At 46.1% G+C, this 19,194-nt stretch overlaps 7 protein-coding genes across 7 annotated transcripts; 2 read left to right on the top strand and 5 right to left on the bottom strand.

Annotated features, from left to right (window-relative positions):
• Positions 1 to 1,007: 1,007 nt before the first annotated feature.
• On the top strand, positions 1,008 to 1,301 carry N7483_005013 (uncharacterized protein; the record flags this gene model as incomplete). The annotated part of the gene is made up of 1 exon (XM_057088450.1): positions 1,008 to 1,301. One exon carries the CDS (start codon positions 1,008 to 1,010, stop codon positions 1,299 to 1,301), a length of 294 nt encoding a protein of 97 aa, XP_056948279.1.
• Positions 1,302 to 3,147: 1,846 nt separating this feature from the next.
• On the bottom strand, positions 3,148 to 5,468 carry N7483_005012 (uncharacterized protein; the record flags this gene model as incomplete). The annotated part of the gene is made up of 6 exons (XM_057088449.1): positions 3,148 to 3,796; positions 3,846 to 4,062; positions 4,113 to 4,487; positions 4,542 to 5,038; positions 5,108 to 5,130; positions 5,196 to 5,468. 6 exons carry the CDS (start codon positions 5,466 to 5,468, stop codon positions 3,148 to 3,150), a joined length of 2,034 nt encoding a protein of 677 aa, XP_056948278.1.
• A 661-nt stretch (positions 5,469 to 6,129) lies between these two features.
• N7483_005011 (uncharacterized protein) lies at positions 6,130 to 6,573 on the bottom strand (the record flags this gene model as incomplete). Its single annotated transcript, XM_057088448.1, has 1 exon — positions 6,130 to 6,573. The coding sequence occupies one exon, from the start codon at positions 6,571 to 6,573 to the stop codon at positions 6,130 to 6,132; it is 444 nt and encodes a 147-aa protein (XP_056948277.1).
• An 866-nt stretch (positions 6,574 to 7,439) lies between these two features.
• On the bottom strand, positions 7,440 to 8,852 carry N7483_005010 (uncharacterized protein; the record flags this gene model as incomplete). The annotated part of the gene is made up of 1 exon (XM_057088447.1): positions 7,440 to 8,852. One exon carries the CDS (start codon positions 8,850 to 8,852, stop codon positions 7,440 to 7,442), a length of 1,413 nt encoding a protein of 470 aa, XP_056948276.1.
• A 964-nt stretch (positions 8,853 to 9,816) lies between these two features.
• Positions 9,817 to 10,627, bottom strand: N7483_005009 (uncharacterized protein; the record flags this gene model as incomplete). The annotated part of the gene is made up of 2 exons (XM_057088446.1): positions 9,817 to 10,108; positions 10,185 to 10,627. The coding sequence occupies 2 exons, from the start codon at positions 10,625 to 10,627 to the stop codon at positions 9,817 to 9,819; spliced, it is 735 nt and encodes a 244-aa protein (XP_056948275.1).
• Positions 10,628 to 11,616: 989 nt separating this feature from the next.
• On the bottom strand, positions 11,617 to 13,910 carry sly1 (syntaxin-binding protein; the record flags this gene model as incomplete). The annotated part of the gene is made up of 4 exons (XM_057088445.1): positions 11,617 to 13,082; positions 13,128 to 13,510; positions 13,578 to 13,800; positions 13,874 to 13,910. 4 exons carry the CDS (start codon positions 13,908 to 13,910, stop codon positions 11,617 to 11,619), a joined length of 2,109 nt encoding a protein of 702 aa, XP_056948274.1.
• A 1,287-nt stretch (positions 13,911 to 15,197) lies between these two features.
• N7483_005007 (uncharacterized protein) lies at positions 15,198 to 19,155 on the top strand (the record flags this gene model as incomplete). The annotated part of the gene is made up of 7 exons (XM_057088444.1): positions 15,198 to 16,438; positions 16,892 to 16,994; positions 17,049 to 17,388; positions 17,642 to 18,049; positions 18,111 to 18,346; positions 18,415 to 19,011; positions 19,066 to 19,155. The coding sequence occupies 7 exons, from the start codon at positions 15,198 to 15,200 to the stop codon at positions 19,153 to 19,155; spliced, it is 3,015 nt and encodes a 1,004-aa protein (XP_056948273.1).
• Positions 19,156 to 19,194: the final 39 nt, after the last annotated feature.

Raw genomic sequence — 19,194 nt, 5'->3', positions numbered from 1 at the left:
CAGATGTTTTCCCCATGAGATACCGGGAGTATCCGGTCTTGCAGGAAGGCCATGTGGAGTACTCCGGCCTCCGTCGCCCTTCGGGCCCTGGACCTGTCAGGGTCCAGATACCTTGGGGTGACAGACGGCAGAGGTGGGTGACAGACGGGCCAGGTGGCCCGTACCAAGTCACCTACCACAATCCACAACAAGGATACGATAACTGGAAGAACGTTACAAAAGCTATACGGGTCTCAAAGTCAAGGGCCACCAAGACAAGCAACGATGATTCCCTGGAAGAATTCCAAAATTTGTTCAGAACTTCTTTCAAAAAATGCCGCCATGCTTTACGAAAGCACCAAGAATATCACCCGTGGATATATGGTGAACGCCAATAGGGTTCGCCCGGAATCCTGCATGGCAAAATGCTGACATGTCACCGCTATCCCTCGTCCTAAGGCCTGCAGGATCAACACGGGCCAAGGCCATGAGAATCAGGGATCTCCTCTGTTTCCGGGTCACGGCTGGTGATCCTCGATTTGCATCGCGCGCAGACTATGATTTGGCCCCTCCTACCTTCTCTTTACATGATATCGAAATTTAAACCTTTTTATCGAGATGTGCAAGATCACATCCTTGAATCCCTCAATGTCGCCAAATAATCCTTGCATGGCTTCGCCACGTGGATCGCATAAGTATGAACCCCCGCTCAGACGGAAGTCCAGAAATCGCAAAACAACTCATATTGTATGTCATCGAGCGAGTTGTAGACCTTCAGAAGGAAATAGAATTCGGTCAGCATCAACCAGGGCTTAAATGCTGGGACCACATAGTATGCATGTGTGAACATTCAATGTTGATACCTAGGTAACCTTGGAACACTGGCAGTTCCAGGGTCCAAATAATCAATTTATTCAAATGCACATGTGTGGTGTCCCTCCATATGTACATAGGGTGACAAAAGTATTGGGACACTTCCCGTAATTTCCAACCACGTGAAAAATCGTAAACTTCTACCCATCCCTACCATGGTTCAACCACGTCAATTTGGATCGGAAATTGATCCAAATCGAACCGAAAATGGCGAATTATCTGAGAAGCTACGTGCAGCCATCGTGTACGCAGCGAAGAAGGGCGTTCCTAAGGCTCAGATTGCCCGTGATATTGGATGCAGCCGAAGTACAGTCTATAGAACAATCAATCACTTTCAAACCTATCACACACTTCAATCCCTTTCCCGAGGTGGCCGACCGAAAAAGCTTACTTTATCAGCTATTCGATATATCTATCGGATTATTCGCAAATTCCCTACAATCTCTTAAAAAGAGCTTATTCAAGAAGTTCCAACTAACGTTTCAAAACGTACCATTCAACGAGCTTTAAAGCATTGCCATATCCGAAAATGGGTATCCAAGAAGCGAATTTGGTTAAAGCTAAAAGATGCAAAGCTTCGTCGGATATGGATTTTATCCTGGGAAAAAAGACTTGATCTAGATCATACTATTTTTTCTGATGAATACTCAGTCCAACGAAAATCGAATTCATATATCCAATATATCTTTCGTCTTAAAAATGAGTAATATTTCCCCTAATTTGTGAATCTCCAAAACCATGGAAAATAAATTTCATAAATGATTTGGGGTTCTGTCTGGATTGGAGGAAGATCAGATCTAGTTATTATGAAAAAACAACCAGGTAAAGGGTGTAACGCTGAATCGCCGCTATTAAAAAGGCTAAGGGCTGGTATACAAAATATTGAATATTCCTAAGATGTATTTTAAAAAATATTACTTAATTAATTATGAGTGGGCTGGGACCCTACTTTTTACAAGACTGAATATTTAGGCGGGAAAAATTAGAGTGTCCCAATACTTTTGTCACCCTATGTATGTCCTGGGTTGCACACCTGGGAATTACATACTACTAGTAGTACTAGTAGTAGCACTTATCAGTACCTACAGACGTCGACCTCGGGACGCAACCCTCAAATGCACATGTGCCTAGGTGTAAGCTTGGAATACCAGTTGACTAGTATGCATTAGTTGAACCTTGGAACTTGAAATGTGCTTGAACTTGGATGTACCCAGGTGTATGGGTACCTACCTAGTAGTAGGTGCACATGCCAGGTGTGTGCCTAGTACCTCTAAGGCTACCTAGTTAGTAGGTAGGTACTCCCGAGTCTGAGTCAATATATAATATCAAACCAACTTCCCAGGTTACTAGTAAAATTGAACTTGAAAGTATGTGCATCACTTGACGGGTTTAAGTTCAAACCTTGGATTAAATATACTGTGACCGTGACATTCCACTCTACCTTGGAAATAATACCACCTAGGTAGTAGATTGAAGATTTTTGAATTAGAAGTGCTTATCATTGCAGGTGCTTACGCTAAGCTTACAATTAATAACTTGCACATGTGGGGTTTATGTAGCCATAAATTGGTCTGCCATCAACCAGCCCTGCCGGGCTAGCTCAATCGGTAGAGCGTGAGACTCTTAATCTCAAGGTTGGGGGTTCGACCCCCCCCGTTCGGCTATTCCTACAAACAAAAACCTGAGAATTCTTTTTTCCCCTCTCTTTTTACCTGGCCAGGGTTACAACACATATATGCTCAATTTTTTTTTAATGTTCAGGTGTCCTTTTTTCGGCGCTCCATACATCTAGCATCATGATGTGTGTACTACATATCATCGGGCATAGTATAAAGGGCAAAGCGAAGTGGCAGATTGATACTAACCTGGGGAACATGACATGGCCAGATTAAGCTTATTCTTTGAAGTTGTGCAACCTCAAACTGAGGCTTATTCCGAGTCAAACTTGAATCTTAAAATGCACGTGGAGTTGTGTAGTTTAGCTTCAGCGACTTGATTCAAATTGAAAATACCCGTGGACGGGGCTCAATGAAAGCCTTCCATGATCCGAGTCGTTTTCAATATATTAGAACTTAAATGTTCCTACCAGGAAACAAATTGAGGCAAATTCCTCGATTCATTAGATAAAACCTTCAAGAAAACTTAACGCCCGATGCCATGCACATATCATCATAACCTTAGACGGTGCTAGAGAACGCTTGATGGAGCAGAGCGAATGAAAAAAAGGGGTTACAACAAATAATAAACATAGTAGGCAAATAAGTGACAAGTCGCCATGCAAATAGTATTCCCAAATCAACCTGTAATCTGCAAGTTGTTGCTGCCAGTATAGAGACCCTCGAAATCAAGACCGGCTAGCATGCCGTTGACCCGGTCGATTTCGCGACTGAGATCTTCCACATTCACGGCGAGACTACTAACCTCATCAAACTTGCGCCGACGGTTGGCATCTGCGATCATCTCGGAAACAAAGAATTTCTGCTCTTCTAGGACGATGAGCCGTTCGCGTAAAGACTTTTCTTCTGCCTCAAGGGCGGAGACGGCGCTACTTGCATCACTGGCGAGACTGGCGTTGCTGCCGCTGGCAGCAACACGGTTATTATATTTAATTGAAGAGAGTGCAGAATCCTGCGGTTTAGTGGGGGCGGGTGATCCATCTGCTGGAGTACTTGGCGATGAAGTGCGACTTGGTATACGATCTCCGGATGGAGATGCGTGCTTCAGAACTTTGGGAAGAGACTTCAATGGTAGCATATGGAGATGAAGGAAGTTGCTAGCCTGTTGATATATCGCTTTTTGCAATCGCTGTTGAGAGGGAGACTTGGTGGGCAAATCTCTAATCCGTCGAGCGGCAACATCATACTTTGCGAACGAGTCAATCAGTCGCTTGCGGACCTTGGAAGCGTCTGCAATTTGTGCCGAAGAAGGTGGTCTTCTGGGATCCCTATGATAGTGTGAGTAGTGTCATCAAAACCAGAAAGATAAATACATACTGTAGCGCCATGAGAAGTTTTTGAAATCTGGGAAGATGGAGGCGAATGCCCCTTTCAAACTGTATCAAATTCTCATACGCCCTGACCTCAGGTGGTTTCCGGGAAAGATCCGCCTGGAAATCACGGCGATCAAATAACGTTACTTTGCACTCCTTACAGAGCCGTACGTCCACATTGACCAAGTCTTCCGCGGCAGCTTTCTCGGATGTTTTTGATACTATGGAAATTAGAAAAAAATTGGCCTCTCATAAAGGGGGAAAAACTTACAAGGTGCAATACTTAGTCCCTCTTCACTAGAACAACCTGTGTTGGGATCACCACAGACAACCCGCCCACAAGTCCTGCAATGATGTCTCCAAAAAGAGTACCCTGAGAAGTCCTGTTGACAAAATGGGCACCGCGAAACACTGGCATCATCTTGCCAGCTGACAATAGTCTGTTCTAAAGCCTTTCGCTGGTCGCTCTGCCAAGATATGGAGAATAATTTAGTTGCGCTGGACTGTATTTGATCCGGAGGTAGACTGGCCAGGAGCTGCGTAAGTCGTGTTAATCGTTTCTCGAGCCTCGAAATCTCGAGGAAGTCTTTATCCACTATTTGTTTTCTTATTGACTTGAATGTTTGAGTGTGATCACTTGTGGCTCCTGCTTTCCGTTAATATCATCATACATGGAAGCAAGGCGGTAGTGTATACGCACCATTGTGATCATTATACCCCTCTCTTGACTTGTAACACGTCTCACATACTCGGGCCCAAATCCCTCGTACTGGTTCGGGTTGCGCTGAGCGGGACAGCTTCATTTGATACATGGTATGTTCTTCGCAAAAGAGTTTGCCGCATTTCCGACAATTAACGCAGCCATTGGTTCCATTTAGTCGTTTGCCGCAGGATGGCTCCAAACATGTGTCATAAAGGCAACCGGCTTGCCAGTGCGCCTTGGTGATCAGGTCTTCGGGATCAAGTGGCCTGGAGATAACCTCAGATGTTCCTATATGAGAGGCTAATGGACGGCTGGCGGCGGAGGCAGAGGCAGATTGATTTTCGTTTGATTCGAAGACATCCAGACCCTTGAGTTTTTGGTTTAGCACAGCTAAAGGCTGAAACTTCCTTGCTTTCTCCATCTGCACTTTGAACCAATCCTTCACTTCATCTTGCCGATCGTCTTCGAGGTTTTGGTGAATGTCGTCGAGATGTCTATTGACTCATGTTAAAACATCGCCGTTCATAGCCGTTGAGAGGATAAATATGAGGGTTCAAAGGTACCTATTGAGCTGGAGCAGTGTGACCTATTGACAGAACAGTGTTAGTACTATACAAATATTCAGACATGATTCGGTGAAGGTCAACATACCATCTCCTCACTGCAGATTGGGCATGAGAGCTGAGCTCCAGGGGCCGACGGCGCCGCAGAGATGGAGGTGTCGCCATTTTCGAGCGAGATGCGAGAGGTGAGATCTTGCGTCTCCGATGAGAACTGCGAGACGGATGTCTGGGAACTGAGGGACAAGCTGCTAGCGGTCGGCGAAAGCAGTCTTGGCTTCGGCTGCGGGGACGGGGACGGGGCGGATGAAAGCGCAGTCGGGGTGCCTAGAACACGACCTCCTCCCAACGTCCTCCGGGACATGATTACGGGGACATGAGAAATCGGGATGGTATGGACACTTTTCGGCTCAACATGAAGTTGACTGCACAGGGTTAAGCGCCCGGGGGGAGGAGTAGGAATCGGCGAACTGGGGCCGGTGACGATACAGTGGAGCCTACGCATAATAATAATGAAAGGGGAGGCTGAGTTTTACATAAGCAATGCATGTGCTCACGGGGGGGTGTACGGATGGGAACCCATTCTATATGTGGAATAATAAGACCAATATCCTTGGTTAATTCTAATTGAACACTAGAAATTACCTTTGTTCATGGCTGTATAATCCAGATGTCTTCAAATGTCCGAATTGGATTTGGTAGCCGGTTCAAGTATATTACTTAGGAACAGGCCAGACGATAGTATGTACTATGTAGTACCTACATACATTGCTCACTTTGCCCTGGAGAACTACTAGTAGAATTCAATGATTGAAACTACTATCATTTCAACAATCAATGAGCTGTGGAATATACGAGATATTTTGAGAATTTTTTTATCATTGGAATTCTTGTTCATATCATTCTAATTCCAAGACAGTTTTTTTCATAGAGGTTTTATCCATACAAATCGTAAATCATATCTCGATAGCAAAACATGAAATGAAAGCCTGAAACTTCAAAGATTGAATCTTCTTCTGGCTCTTTTACCGCTCGTAATCGCGGTGATAGTTGGTGCCGGTATTGGGGTTGTTATACTCTCGATGGACATGGGTAGTTCCATCGTCGCGGCGGTCAACATCGCGATGACGATAAGTTCCGCTGGAGTCAAGTCGCTCACGGTGATGTCGTCGGGAATCACCAGTTCGGTAATCAAGATGTTGGTCGTAAGCTCCAGTGCTGGGATCGTAGGATGTTGTGCCATATCCTGTATCATACGCATCGGTATCGTAGGTTAGACCGCTGCCATCGGCGTCGTAGTCCACCGATGCATACCCAGTTGCGGCGTATGCTGGATTTCCATAGGCACCATAGCCTGTGAGATCGTATGTTGTACCGGTAGAATCATAATTTGTTCCAAGGGTATCATATGTGGCATCCGGCTCATAGTCGTTGGGATAGCCGGTGTCTGCGTATGCGCGGTAACTCATTGTGCACTGGCAGGTGGGAACTTGAAGTTCTGTTGAATATTGAGAATTCCTTTAGTTGAGATTGCGAGAATTAAAATCGACTGATTGTCCTGCTAGAACGCTCACAACTTATATCTAAATTGGTGGCGATTTGTTCGTCGTGATGACACTCTTCTGACATCACGTATCTAATCTCGAGGATCAATAATTTACTAGCAAAGAATTTAAACGAATCTATTGAGTAGCATGGGAGTAGGATAGAATTGATTGAGCTTTCTGATGAATCGAAGAACGTGGTTTAAAACATCGCCTCAGGAGGCGCATGATGTCTTCAGGTCCACTTCCAAGGTTCAATTGAGAGACGCCACCTTCCAGGGTTGTTCCAACATCACAAAAATTGAATTTCCAAACAAAAATAGAAAGATTAGAGAGAAAGAACAAGGAGATTAATTTGCGTGTTCTGATCTCGAATATCTCAGTTCTTTAGAAAATTTTTTAATAACTGACCGTGTTCATAATTAAGGCCTCAAGACTCCCCACTCAGTCTTGGAATCTTGTAGCTAATATCAGTCACATCTCAATTTCAGAAAGTAGAATTCCCTCAGTAACGGTGAAATGGGGCACATGTTATTATGATGGCGTCAATTCGCATAGGGAGTCCCATCTAGAGCTTTGGAGGCGATATAGAAAGAATCCTAGAGATTGCCTTATGTACCAACATTCCAAGGTTGCCACTACCCACGCTGGGAACATGTTATTCATCTTTAAGCCGCCCATGGATGATCTAAGATTGAACATATTGCAGCGGCAATTAAAGTACTAGTAACTTCACAGACTATAAACGATCGACTGACATCATTCGATTGACTTAATTGAAGTTTCTGTATTCAAATGTCTTTTATAATCACCCCAAGGGACTGAATCTTTTGGATTTCATCTGGTGTCAGACAGCTGGGCCCATGAGATGTTTGGTCTCCTTCAGATAATACTTCTTGCATGCGAATACACCAATATCCTTCGATGAATTCCGGAAGTTCTTGATCCAGTCCATTGTATTTGCACTGAAATTCATCAATGAGTTCATCAAGTCGAAGTAGCTGAACAAGCTCTTCTCTTTGAGTTTGCTCTATATCATCATCATTGGGGATTTCAAACTCTTCCTCTTCCTCTTCTCCACGTAGACAATCGCATGTGTGGGTGAGCCCCAGAGTATGGAATGTGAGGCAGCGAATCAGAACCGGGGCAAGATCATCATAGATGTAACTTTGATCATCTGGATCTAAGAGATGGACAATTTCTTTGAGTGCTCCCAAGAACTCTTGTCCCTTTTCTGCAAGCCCTGAATCTTCGATAATGTCATCGGTATGGCGTTGGAGGTTCAAAAGACAGAAAAGAACCCGTACAAAATTGTTGCATCCGTTGGATGAGCAAGAACAGCGGCATGTATCTCTTTTCTGATCGAAAAGCATAACCTGTAGGACCTCTCTGTATTTTGTAATATCTGATCGAAGCTCTCCCGAGTCATGGTCATGAAGGTCGTGTTGTATTGTGGGGAGAAACATCCACATGAACTCGAGAATTGGGGAGGGGAGCCTTGGCTCGACACTATAACTGTAGCCATTTCTTATGAACCACACAACCTTTTGCATCCTGCTTTCAAACTGTCCAAGATGGGAATCCGGTGCGAATCTGAGAGGATGCCCACCGTTGTTGTCCACTTCTTCAACATCGCGAAATCCCGAGTCCCATAATTTGTCTGCCAGTTCCCAGTTCTCACCAATATTCTCATAGAGTAGCCAGCTTGACTTGTCTTCGGGATAAAGACAATTGATGGACCTTGCTTTCAAAAGCTGATATGCTTTACCTGCATTGTAACCCGGTAAACAGCCGGGTCGGATACGGAGCTGCATCATCTCTTGTTCTGTAAGATGACTTTCCACAAGGGTCTGCAAGTGTCTTCTGCGGAGGACAAAAGCCTGTGTAATGGCATCTCGCACTTGTTTGTTTGGGCCCAAACTCACATCCTGAAGAATCTTTGCATTGATGGGAAGGGCATTTGTTTCGATGAGAAGGTTCACGCTATCTTCATACCCGCTGCTGCAGGTGAACTGAAATGCAGACTGACTGGGAATGATGCCTGAGTTTAATAAGATGGATAGCCCCACTGGCCATGTTATGTAGAAATCGACAGCTGTTTTTATATTGAAGCTCGCACCAAGCTTTTGGTGAAGGTCAACTGTGGATCGATGGATTAAGGGGAGCAACTCGTCTGGAACATAGACATCTGAAGGGTTGTGCATAATCGTGTAAGTTTTCAATTTTCAAAGGTAAGTTATAGTTAGACTGAGCCACATCATGGTTAGGTGTCACGTACCATCAGAAAGACCCTCCCGAGCAAAGCTTTGGATATATTCCACTATGGGCGGATTTGTGTCTCCTGACTCGTAGATGCCAGTGAAGTCTGTGATTTCGAAAGCTTCCGTCGATATGAAGCTACCATATGAACAAAGATAAATGATGATATCCCTGAAAAATTTTTGAACTTCCACATCAAATCCATCCAGTTCAGCGGCATAAGATATAAGCTGGTCCACAGGAGTCCGTTTGGAGAGACACACACTGTTTCCTTCTACACCCATCCAAACAAGACCGGAAATTAAGCCTTGCCAATTTCCAGAATGAGGTGAGCCATTAGAGCAGTGCCTAAGCATGGAGCTCGTTGCAACCTGATCAAAAGAAGTTAATCAGACAGCGATTCCAGAAATTGCGCGTGTATGGATTCAAGTTGTAATCGTAGACTTAGTATAACTCACATGTAAGAGTGTCTCTCCAGTAGGAAGTGTGTCGCGCGGTGAAGCCTCGCCTTTTTTAAATAATTCTTCCAAGGATTTCTTGAATTTTGGAAGAGAAGTGCTACAGTCACTGTCCAAATATTTCATAAGAAGATCGAAAGATGGCGAACTAGGCGCAACCTCTGGATGCACCTGAAGATTAGGACTGATAGAGAAGCCCCCAGCTCCTCTTGTGGATGCAAAAAATGACCTCACTGCGAAGCTGCTGATTTGGTCAAAAATTGCCCACCGGATACCAAAAGAAGCCGCTCGGGTGCCTGGTTGGTACAACGAACACTCGGGGTCATGCTTCGTCAGCGCCATGCCTCGACTGTAATTATGGGGACGGCAAACACATCTTGATGGAGAATTATTTTGTGCAGCAAGGGTTGCATCATCAGGTAATAAGGAGCCAAGGCGTGGAGTCACGGTCTCAAGCTGCTTCTTGGTTTCTAAGATCGATCGCAGGCTGGTAGGATCGAGAATAGGTTGTGCTTTGTGATGAGTTAACACCGACGCCTGTATTCGAGAGTATCAGCATCTCATTAACCACATGGCAGGAAACCGGGACCAAAGATACAATTTCACGCATCATAAATTCCACCTGGTCCAGTCTGTGATTCGTATTTTTCTGTTGTTGGCTTAAGACATGGACTGCGTCCATTGTAGATTCTGACTTCGAAATCATCAAATCTGCCTTTTCGCTATTTGCCATTGATACGGCACTGTAAGGGAAACCTTAGTACTAATACAACAAAGAGAAACTTGATCATCGAAAGAGATTAATGAAATGAGACTTACAGATGAACCATTCCCGCTGAATTGTTGATGTTTCCTCTCAAACTGTCCAAAATCTTCAGCAATTCCTTCAACTTCTCCTTCCTGAACGGATAAAGCATTCGATCCAAGCGGTGTCGAGCTTTTGAAACTGGTTCACTTCGTAAACTACTTCTGCATTTTTCTAATTGAGTGTTCACTCTGTTGATCCCGTGCTCGCAATGTTGAATTGATACGACGGCACATTCCGCCTGGGGAGTAAGGGGAGATTTGGGACTTTGCAACACCCTCAACTTCTCGTCTAATTGACATAATGTCGCTCTCAAAATGCCTGCTTGAAGAAGTATTTGGGCGATATCGTCGTCGAAGTCTTTGTATGCTTGATAATAATCCAATATACCACTGAAGGCCTGAATACCCACCGATACCAGGCCCAAGGCACCAGTGGCCACATCAAAGCCGGCCATGATATATAGGCATATATCACCATAAGATATCAATTAATGAAGGTTCAGACCAAAACGTCCGAGGACCAAGCTTTAAACCCCGCAACGAGAAATCAAGACCGGAGTGGATTTACAGCCCCGTGGCTTAGCGCCTGTTGGAACACGATCATCGACGGGCGATACCCCACCACCAAAAGTACCATAATAGAGGGCAAAGCGCCTCCTCTGCCCAATCGATTGGCTGGCAAGGACTTGTTGCGGTAGTGTGTTTTATCATGGCTGCCTTCATAGGCGGATCGCTCTTCTACCATGAACTGTTTCGGTATCTAGCATGAAGCAATTGTCCACTGACGTCGCCGATTTCATGGTTTGGGGCCTGCTTCATAATGACCAATCAATCTTGCAGTCTGCCGGTCGAGATCACAATAAGCTAGTAAGGAACATAAATTCCTGGTCCAGATTATAATCACAAATAAGACTGGGCGTTGTCTAGATTGCAGGTCCACCTGGGCAAATGTCAGCTTGTCATAACCATACCAACACCGCCACATAGTATGCATAGGGGTTTCCTGTTATGACTACTTGATTAGTACCTATCCGAGCCCCACATTGTGTCATACCAGTATCCGTGAGTTCACATGGCACTTATTAATAGGTAGAATGTGTTCGGGTTGATAAGACAGTCTCAAATGCCTCTCGTTAAGAGGTGGAGCATGGCCAAGACATCTGGAAGTAATAACAATTCCCCTGAATGGAGATACAAATCGCCCATAGCGCTGGAGATAGATTATACAAATTCAATTAGTTTAATTCGCACTGGAGTATGGCTTTACATTTTTTGAAAGTAGGTAGAATGACTTGATCAATTTTGAACCAACGCTCAATGACAGTGGGATACTCATGCGCTCAGGCGAGCACAGGGAAGTCTTGAATTATAAGTATGTTTTACAAACCTCCATGTTCCCGTGTTATAAAACCAAAAAAATTCCATCATAAAGCAACTAGCGTGTTTAACTTTCCTGTCCCAACGGCATCAAGGAATCTGTCAAGAATTCGCTTGCATTCATCAAGTCCGTACTTCCGTAAACGACTCTGCGTCGGGGTACAGGTGCACGGTTGGTTGAAGGGGCACCGTCAGCACCTGGCTGGCCACTCGTTCGTTTCACCCAGTCCTGCAGGTTACCGTATTCATCCATGCTGCCACCACCAACAGTGAACACAATAGCCTCATTGAAGGCCTGACGCCGCTGACCAAATGTGGCGCTAGTGCCGGGGCCAGGCGCACCCATTGAGCCAGGCATTTGTTGGTTTCGTGAGGCGGAGGCTGGGGGCATGGCGCCACGGGCATTGGCACTACGTGGGTCAAAGTACAGGTAGTTCTCTGTCTTAGCAATAGCAGAGCTGGATGCAGCAGCTGGATCCATAATAGACTCAGTAATCTTGGTTACGGTGAGATCTTTATTGGCAGGGAGGAAGTTCTTAACCCCAGAAATGAGAGAGTCAAAGTTGGCGCCGAGGGCACCGGAGGTGATACGGTCTGTAAGGCGGTTGGAGAGCGATGAAAAGCCACGGAAAAGGTCGGAGGATTGTTGCTCAGGAGCAGCGGTCGTCATCATGGTCATGCGGGTGATTTCACGGACTTGTCGAACGTAAGAGAGAGGACTGATGTCGGAGACACCGGCCTTTGTCAGAGCTTCTTCAAATTGTGTCATCTCTGTACGGCTCAGTTCTGACTCGGTGCTGAGGAACCAGATGATAAAAATGCGGAGCTTGTCCGTCGGCTGACTGCCCTTAGCTGGATCATTAATTAATTCCAGAAGCTGAGCTTTAGACTGCTTGGTGATATTTTCCTCTAATTCGAAAAAGTTATCAAGCTGTCGGTCCTTGATGCCTTTCAACAAGGCAGTGGCAATGTTCATGTGCATATCGAGGACAGCTTTGCGTTCGCGCAATTCTGGAAGCAATGTTATCGCTGCTTTGAGGTGTTGTGCAGAAGCACTTGTATCGTTTTGAAGGTCTTCAATAGAAGAAGCACCAGTTTTCTTCGTGATATCATTCGCATCTTCCTTGTACCGGGTCAACTCAGCATCGATGTCTTCAGCAACCTGAGGAAATGGCGCGCCAGCATTCCGTTGCCAGAAGAAATCGGTGCTGTTCAAGTCGTACGATTTGTTTCCACTCTTGCCAGAGTCCTGCTCATCGGCATCCAAGGTGATCCGGTTCAAGCGCATCTGTAGCACATCTTGCACCAGAGACTGGTATGTCCACGAATGCGAAAGCATAGGTACCAAATCGACGTTTCGATCCATGATGATCAACACTGGACGGGAAGAAGGTACTCCTGGCAAGGCTCGCTGGTTACCTGAGAAGAGGTTGTCTTTCGAATTGAGGATGTGGTCACGTAATTTCCGGTCGAGCTTTGTCGCGATCAATTCCGCTGCACCGCCTTTGGGGCATCGAATGACAGGAATCGAACCTATTTGGTTAGTATACATAGATATTTGTAGAAATTATAACATACCCATTGTGACGCTGACACTAAAAAGGCCGCTGACTACCTTGTCCACAATCGCATCCAGATCCTCATCAGTCGTCTTTCCGCTGTTGATCTTGTAGTATGCGTTGTTCCCCAAGCCCAGACTGAATAGATCAGGTTCAGCCACGATGAAGTTGAGATATTGATCAAAAACCTGCGCAATATGTTCTGAAGCGCCAGAGGTAGCTATTTGAGAAGCAAAATCCTCGAGGAGAGGTCGGGGTACGGAGGATAAGAAGTTGACATGGGCGGGGGAGTATAGGCCATGAGAGAGGTCGCGCGTGATCGCTTGAATGTTCGTCTCATTTGGCTCAACGAGGTAGACAACAGGGACGTCAGGAATGGGGTATCGCTGGGAGTTGATGTTCCTATGACCATGTTAGTGCTGAGGGCTCTCCAGCATTCCGAGGGGGTTCTTTATCATGGGAAGCGTACAGGTGAATAGTGATTCCCCATGTTCGGAGGTCGTTTACTCGCAAGACACTGCTAATCACATCACGACCCATCGCATCGAAGACCAGGACTTTCCAGATTGGATCGCCATCTTCATTCAATATCGGAGTAGATTGCGAGACGAGGCCGCCATGGCTAGACGGGTCATTGGAGTCCTCAGCGGGGCGGGGATCATGATTCAAGTTCAAAAGTTTTTGAATAGAGGCTTGCGCAGCTCGTTAGCGATTCAAGAGCTAGTAGATTCGAGGAGACTATTGGATATATTAAGGATGACATACCGACCTGGCGGTCTCGGAGGGACATTGGATGCGCCATTGTGGACCAGGCACCATAGGATTCAAGCAGACACTCAGAACGGCGGTGATTGATTTACAGCCGGAGAAATAAGAATTCCAAGTAAGACAGTATTCAAATCAAGTCAGGATTGTAAAGGTTCAAGAGCTGGACTTTCCAGTTGTTGATATCCCGCTTTCCCCGTTAAGCAGCGTGGCCCGACACAGCGATGAGGTAATCACAAACCAAGCAAACCAAGCAAACGAAACAAACTACGTTTCACACGGGAGCTCCATGTAACTTACAGTAAAAATACAATGAAACTGTACTAGACTTCCATATGATCCAATAAAATAGCTTAATTATGTTCTGGTATGGTCACTAAGATTACCTGCCCTCCTGAGCAATTTGTTCTCCCCTTCCACTACTCCGTACCCTTGCCATCCATCCACATCACCCCCAACTCCCCTTTCCCTTTCCCTTTTGTTTCGTAAAGCGAATGGCTATTATGCTAGAGTGGCTCTTGGTATAGAAGCCTACCTATTCTCTGATTCAGAGCATCTTGCTTCGAAGGAAGACAAACTTAAAAAAAGGACCAAGGAGTGCAAGCTCTGCAGTTGGAACCAGTGTCCGAACTACAATCAGTGGAGGAGAGACAACTATTAGGACAGCACACAAGACATTCATAAAAGATCCTGGAAGATCTAGGCGTCTTGTCAATACCTATTTGTTCTTCTCTACGGGTTGTATCAGCCATTGTGAGATCATTTAAAAGGTGCAGAAAAAAGGCCAGGGAACCGCGACGCCAACGTCCCAGGATTCCGGCAGTGACAAGTTGCCTTAAAAAGCCTAAGGCACCAACGCCATCTAAACACTTAAGCCGGGAAATTTCACTTTGCTTTTTTGTTAAAAAAAGAAGGGAAAAAAAAGGTACGAAAAAGTACTCTCTGTACCCGTGGCTATAACCATCAGCCCACCAGGTCTTAGTTGCCATACCACTGTGATATAACTTTTTAAGCTAAGGTGGTTTGGTCTCATCCTGATAATTCGTCGTTCTTCTCAGTCATCATCGCGTTTCCCAACTTGTTGCCGCCGACTTTCACTCCCCACCAATCAAACCCCTCAGATTTTCGATCCTGACCCCACTTCCCCCACGGTCAAACCATTTTCCGGACGATACCCGAGACAGGCAGGCGGTAGGTTCCCCCAGTGGAATCCACAACACGTGACATAAAGGAAATCTACAGAGCAACTTTCAGAAGCTCTGAATAACAGTAAAAAGTGTACTGAAGTGAGAAACTTTCCTTTTCAACTGCGGCGATTGGAACCATGGAGCAATCCTCAGCACGGAACCGCATGTCGGGTCTGCCGCAGACAGGAGCTCCTCAAGGGTCCTCGCCTCAGTTTTGGAACAATATGGACAATATGTATTCCAGCTCTCAGTCACAGGATCAGGCCTCACAACAGCCATTGGGAATCGGGTGGGACCATCCTGTGTTGCAAACACAGCAGAACCCCCAATTTCATCAACAGCGAACCCAGATGCCTCCCCCGAACGACTCGAATATGGAAATTTACTCAATTCCCTCGTCATGGCAGCCAAACCCGTTGCACTCACCTGCACGTGGTTACGTGCCTCCCCCTTCATATCAGACAGCGCAGCCACTTCAACAATATCATCAGGGTCAAGTGAGGTTTGACTCGCGTCAACTCCAGGCTTCTGAAAGTTCTGCCTTCCCCGCCTACTCCTTCCCGCCGAACTACTACCACCCTCAACCTCAAACTTCCACGACTCAGGGTCAATTTAATATTCCACCAGGCTTTGCTGCTGAGATGCTGGATAATCCCATCGATCTTACAACCGACTTCTCTGAAACTGGAAACCACCAAACCATCGATCCGCAGTTTTTAAACCCGACTCCACAATCTATTCAGCAGTCTTCACTCGCCAATAATTTCCTTTACACAGGTCAACCTGGCTTTGATCGAACTGGAGGCGCGATGTTTGATTATTATCAAAACAACATTTCCGTTCAACCCCAGCTCGGTATTGGCTCTAATCCTGCTGCACAGCAGACTGGGTTCGTCGTGTCGAAAGAAACAGGTCTTCCTATTCCACAAGTCTTGATTCAACCCGGCAAGACCATTAAGAAGCAACCTGGAAAAAAGATTAAGACACAAAAGAAGACCAAGGACGAGTCGGAACCCGAAACCTCAGATGACTCCGATCTGGAGATTGAAACCGCACCCGAACCCTCTCCGATTCCCGCAACTCGCCCTAAAGAGCCTGTTGAAGCTGCCGGGTACGACACCCTACAAGCTGTGTGGTCACCTCGTAATAAGAGAGTCTCTGCGGAGAAAATCAAGAGCGGCCTCATGAGCTTTAAGGATATCATTAAAACCCTCCGCGATGAATGGAAGGACCGAGTTCAGGATATGAAGACGGCAGAGAATAAGGGTAACAATGAGCTGGCCGCCAAGTGGAAGGACGTTGTGATTTTACAACGCCAGACGATGAATAAGATTATGACCACCGCCATGGAAATGGGTCATCCCATGATTGTTGAGAAGTATGAATCCCCCTATTGCCCGAATTCCCCTCCCCTTCCCGGCACATGGCTGCCACGGCCAGATTTGTGCAAAAGGAACCAAGAGCATTCCCCATGTAGATTCTTCCTTTCTTCTTCATTTACGTGTTGGCATTTATTTTATCGTTGATCTGGCTAGAATAAGGGTTGGTTCCCATTTCTTCCAATGACAATACATCTTGTGATGTTTGTGCTGGGTCTATAAGGATGAATAATATCAAACACACAGATCGAAGATCCCTAGAATATGGGTTCTCTTAAAAGCTTGTCGCTAAAATTTGGAAATATGCTGCTTGTTTGATTGAATTTGGAAAGCCAACTTGTCTGCCTAACACGCAGGATTCATCAGACGCGCAGCTTTAATCCAAGGCATTTCTGAATCTTATACTTGGACACATTAATAACAATATTTGCTAACGTCTTTTTTTTGGACAGATGTGGAGAACATCCTATGGCACTTGCCGCGATCTATTCATTTCTGGCAGATCGATTCCAGGCTGCAGATTATGATGGTGCACTGACCAAAAATATGCTGAAGGTAAGCAAACATTTCCCTTGTAGTTGGATATTGCTTCTCTGACTTGTAAAACAGCTCTTGTCTCGATTCGTGACAGTAGACGAGGAGATTCTTGCGAAGACTAACCTTGCTAAACTACTGCCTCGTCTCATCAAGAAAGGCGGGCCAGCCACCAAGGAAGCTGGGCAGAAAATCTTAGAAAATGCTGTTGCCTCCACAAAGCGAAAGCAAGACGCCTCCAAGGCAACCAAGGAGGATTCACCAGTAGTCAAGAGCTCTGGAGACTCTCCATCTGCTGAGATTGCTGGCTCTAAGCGGCCACGTGAGGCAGAAAGTAATTCTCACCCAGTCACAAAACGCATGGTTGTGACATCAAATCCAAAAGAGAATATCAAGCCCGTCATGGCAGGTAATGGTATGACAAAAAGAGTTGTCGAAGGGTCTCAGAATCTTAAGCCAACTGCCACAGTTGTGGCTCGTCCAAAGCCCAATATTGTTCCACCCAAACCCTCAAGTCTATTTGGTGCACTCAGTTCTGCTTCAAAACGACCAGGCACTACCAATGCTGAAAGAGCTGCGGCGGCGGCGGCAGCAGCAGCGAAACCGTATGTTCCATTTCCATTTTTATTCCAGTGCTCCAAAATCAACCGTGCTGATTTCGTCAACAGAACCACCGCAGAGAAGAAGGAGAAACCAGCAGGCCCCCCCTCCGAAACCTGCATTCTCTTTTGGGGATATCATGGCTGACCTCAGTAAGCCCAAGGAAACCGTTGTCGCGAAGCCCGCAGAAGACATACCACCTGAGACCGAGGAGGAACGGAAAAAGCGACTTCGGAAAGAAGAAAGACGTAAACTCCGTGTTAGCTGGAAGCCTGATGACTCTCTCACTGAGGTTCGCTTGTTCACTCACGATCCGGATGAAGAGCTTGGTCCTGGCGATGGCTCTATGCGCGGCGTCGGAGATGTCAAAGGCGAGGGTAGCGTGCTTAAACTCCACAAGGACTTGGAAGAATTGGAGGAAGAAGATCTCGGTGGAGTTCGGGAGACGAGCCACGGGGAGTATCGTGATTTATCTGGTAGGTCGCACTTTCCTGCACCGTGTTGATGCCAAGACATGGCTAACCATAATTGACTTAGAAATCCGGATTGATTCCGACGAGATGAAGAACAACAACTTCATTAAACGAGGTGGTAACCAGAAGCCTGATAGCCCAGAAAGGGAAGCTCAAGATCATCGGGAATCCACTACTCTCATGGTTTTCTATACCTCTCCGGCCGATGTGCCTTCAACCCCGAAGGAGCCCCCAGCTCCTAATCCGGATGAGGTTGTCCCCGATATCATTTCCTTTGGAGATTTGCCCGATCACATTAAGGTATGTGAACTCTTACCTAACATTCTTCTTCTGATATTGTTTGTCAAGTACTGAACATTAAACCACAGGCCCGACATGATCGTTACTTTGAATCTATGAACCCCAAGCCTGCACCCACTCCTCTCCAGCCCCAGCCGCAGCTCCAAGGTAACCAACCCGCAGGTGGTTTTGTCGACTTTGCTACTCTGTTCCAGATGATGAATCCTGGAGCTCAGCAACAATCCACACCTCCGCCTCAAGTAGCTCAACAACCTCCCCCGCCGGCTCCGATGTCTGATCTTGAGCGTACCGTCAGCATGTTCAGCCAGCAACAGCCTGTCCAAGCTCCCCAGGCTCCGGCGTCCCAGCCACAGGCTCCGGTAGTTGATTTCCAAAGCATTCTGAATGTGATGAAACAATTGCAGCCAGGCACCTTTCCCCCGGCGCAGCAGACACAGCCCGCAATGGCCCCCAACTTGAGTAACATGTTCGCGCAATTCGGTGGGCAGAACCAGTATCCTGGGCAAAACCAGTATCCTACTAGTCAACCTCAGATGCAGCCAGGGAACGGCAACAGCTACGAAGACCCTGAGCGCAAACGTGTGCGTGATAGTGATCAAGGAGATGGGCTGTATGACAGTAGCTGGAGTCGCCAGAAACGCACCAAGTCTAATGACCCTAAGCCTGTGAGTTATAACCCGGAATATTACTCCCAATTGCAGTATGCTAACATAAAACAGTACAAATACGGTTTGGTTCCCTGTAAGTTCTGGGCTGAAGGAAAGTGTAGAAAAGGCGAGAACTGTACCTTCCGCCACGATACTTCTTAATTTGCCAAGACATGGATTGTCTTCACATCTTGGGAGCCA

Source organism: Penicillium malachiteum (genome assembly GCF_028827825.1).
Source record: "Penicillium malachiteum strain IBT 17515 chromosome Unknown utg000002l:1.0-8849297.0:1.0-8852440.0, whole genome shotgun sequence".
Taxonomy (NCBI): domain Eukaryota; kingdom Fungi; phylum Ascomycota; class Eurotiomycetes; order Eurotiales; family Aspergillaceae; genus Penicillium; species Penicillium malachiteum.
This window is presented reverse-complemented; position numbering and strand designations above follow the sequence as displayed.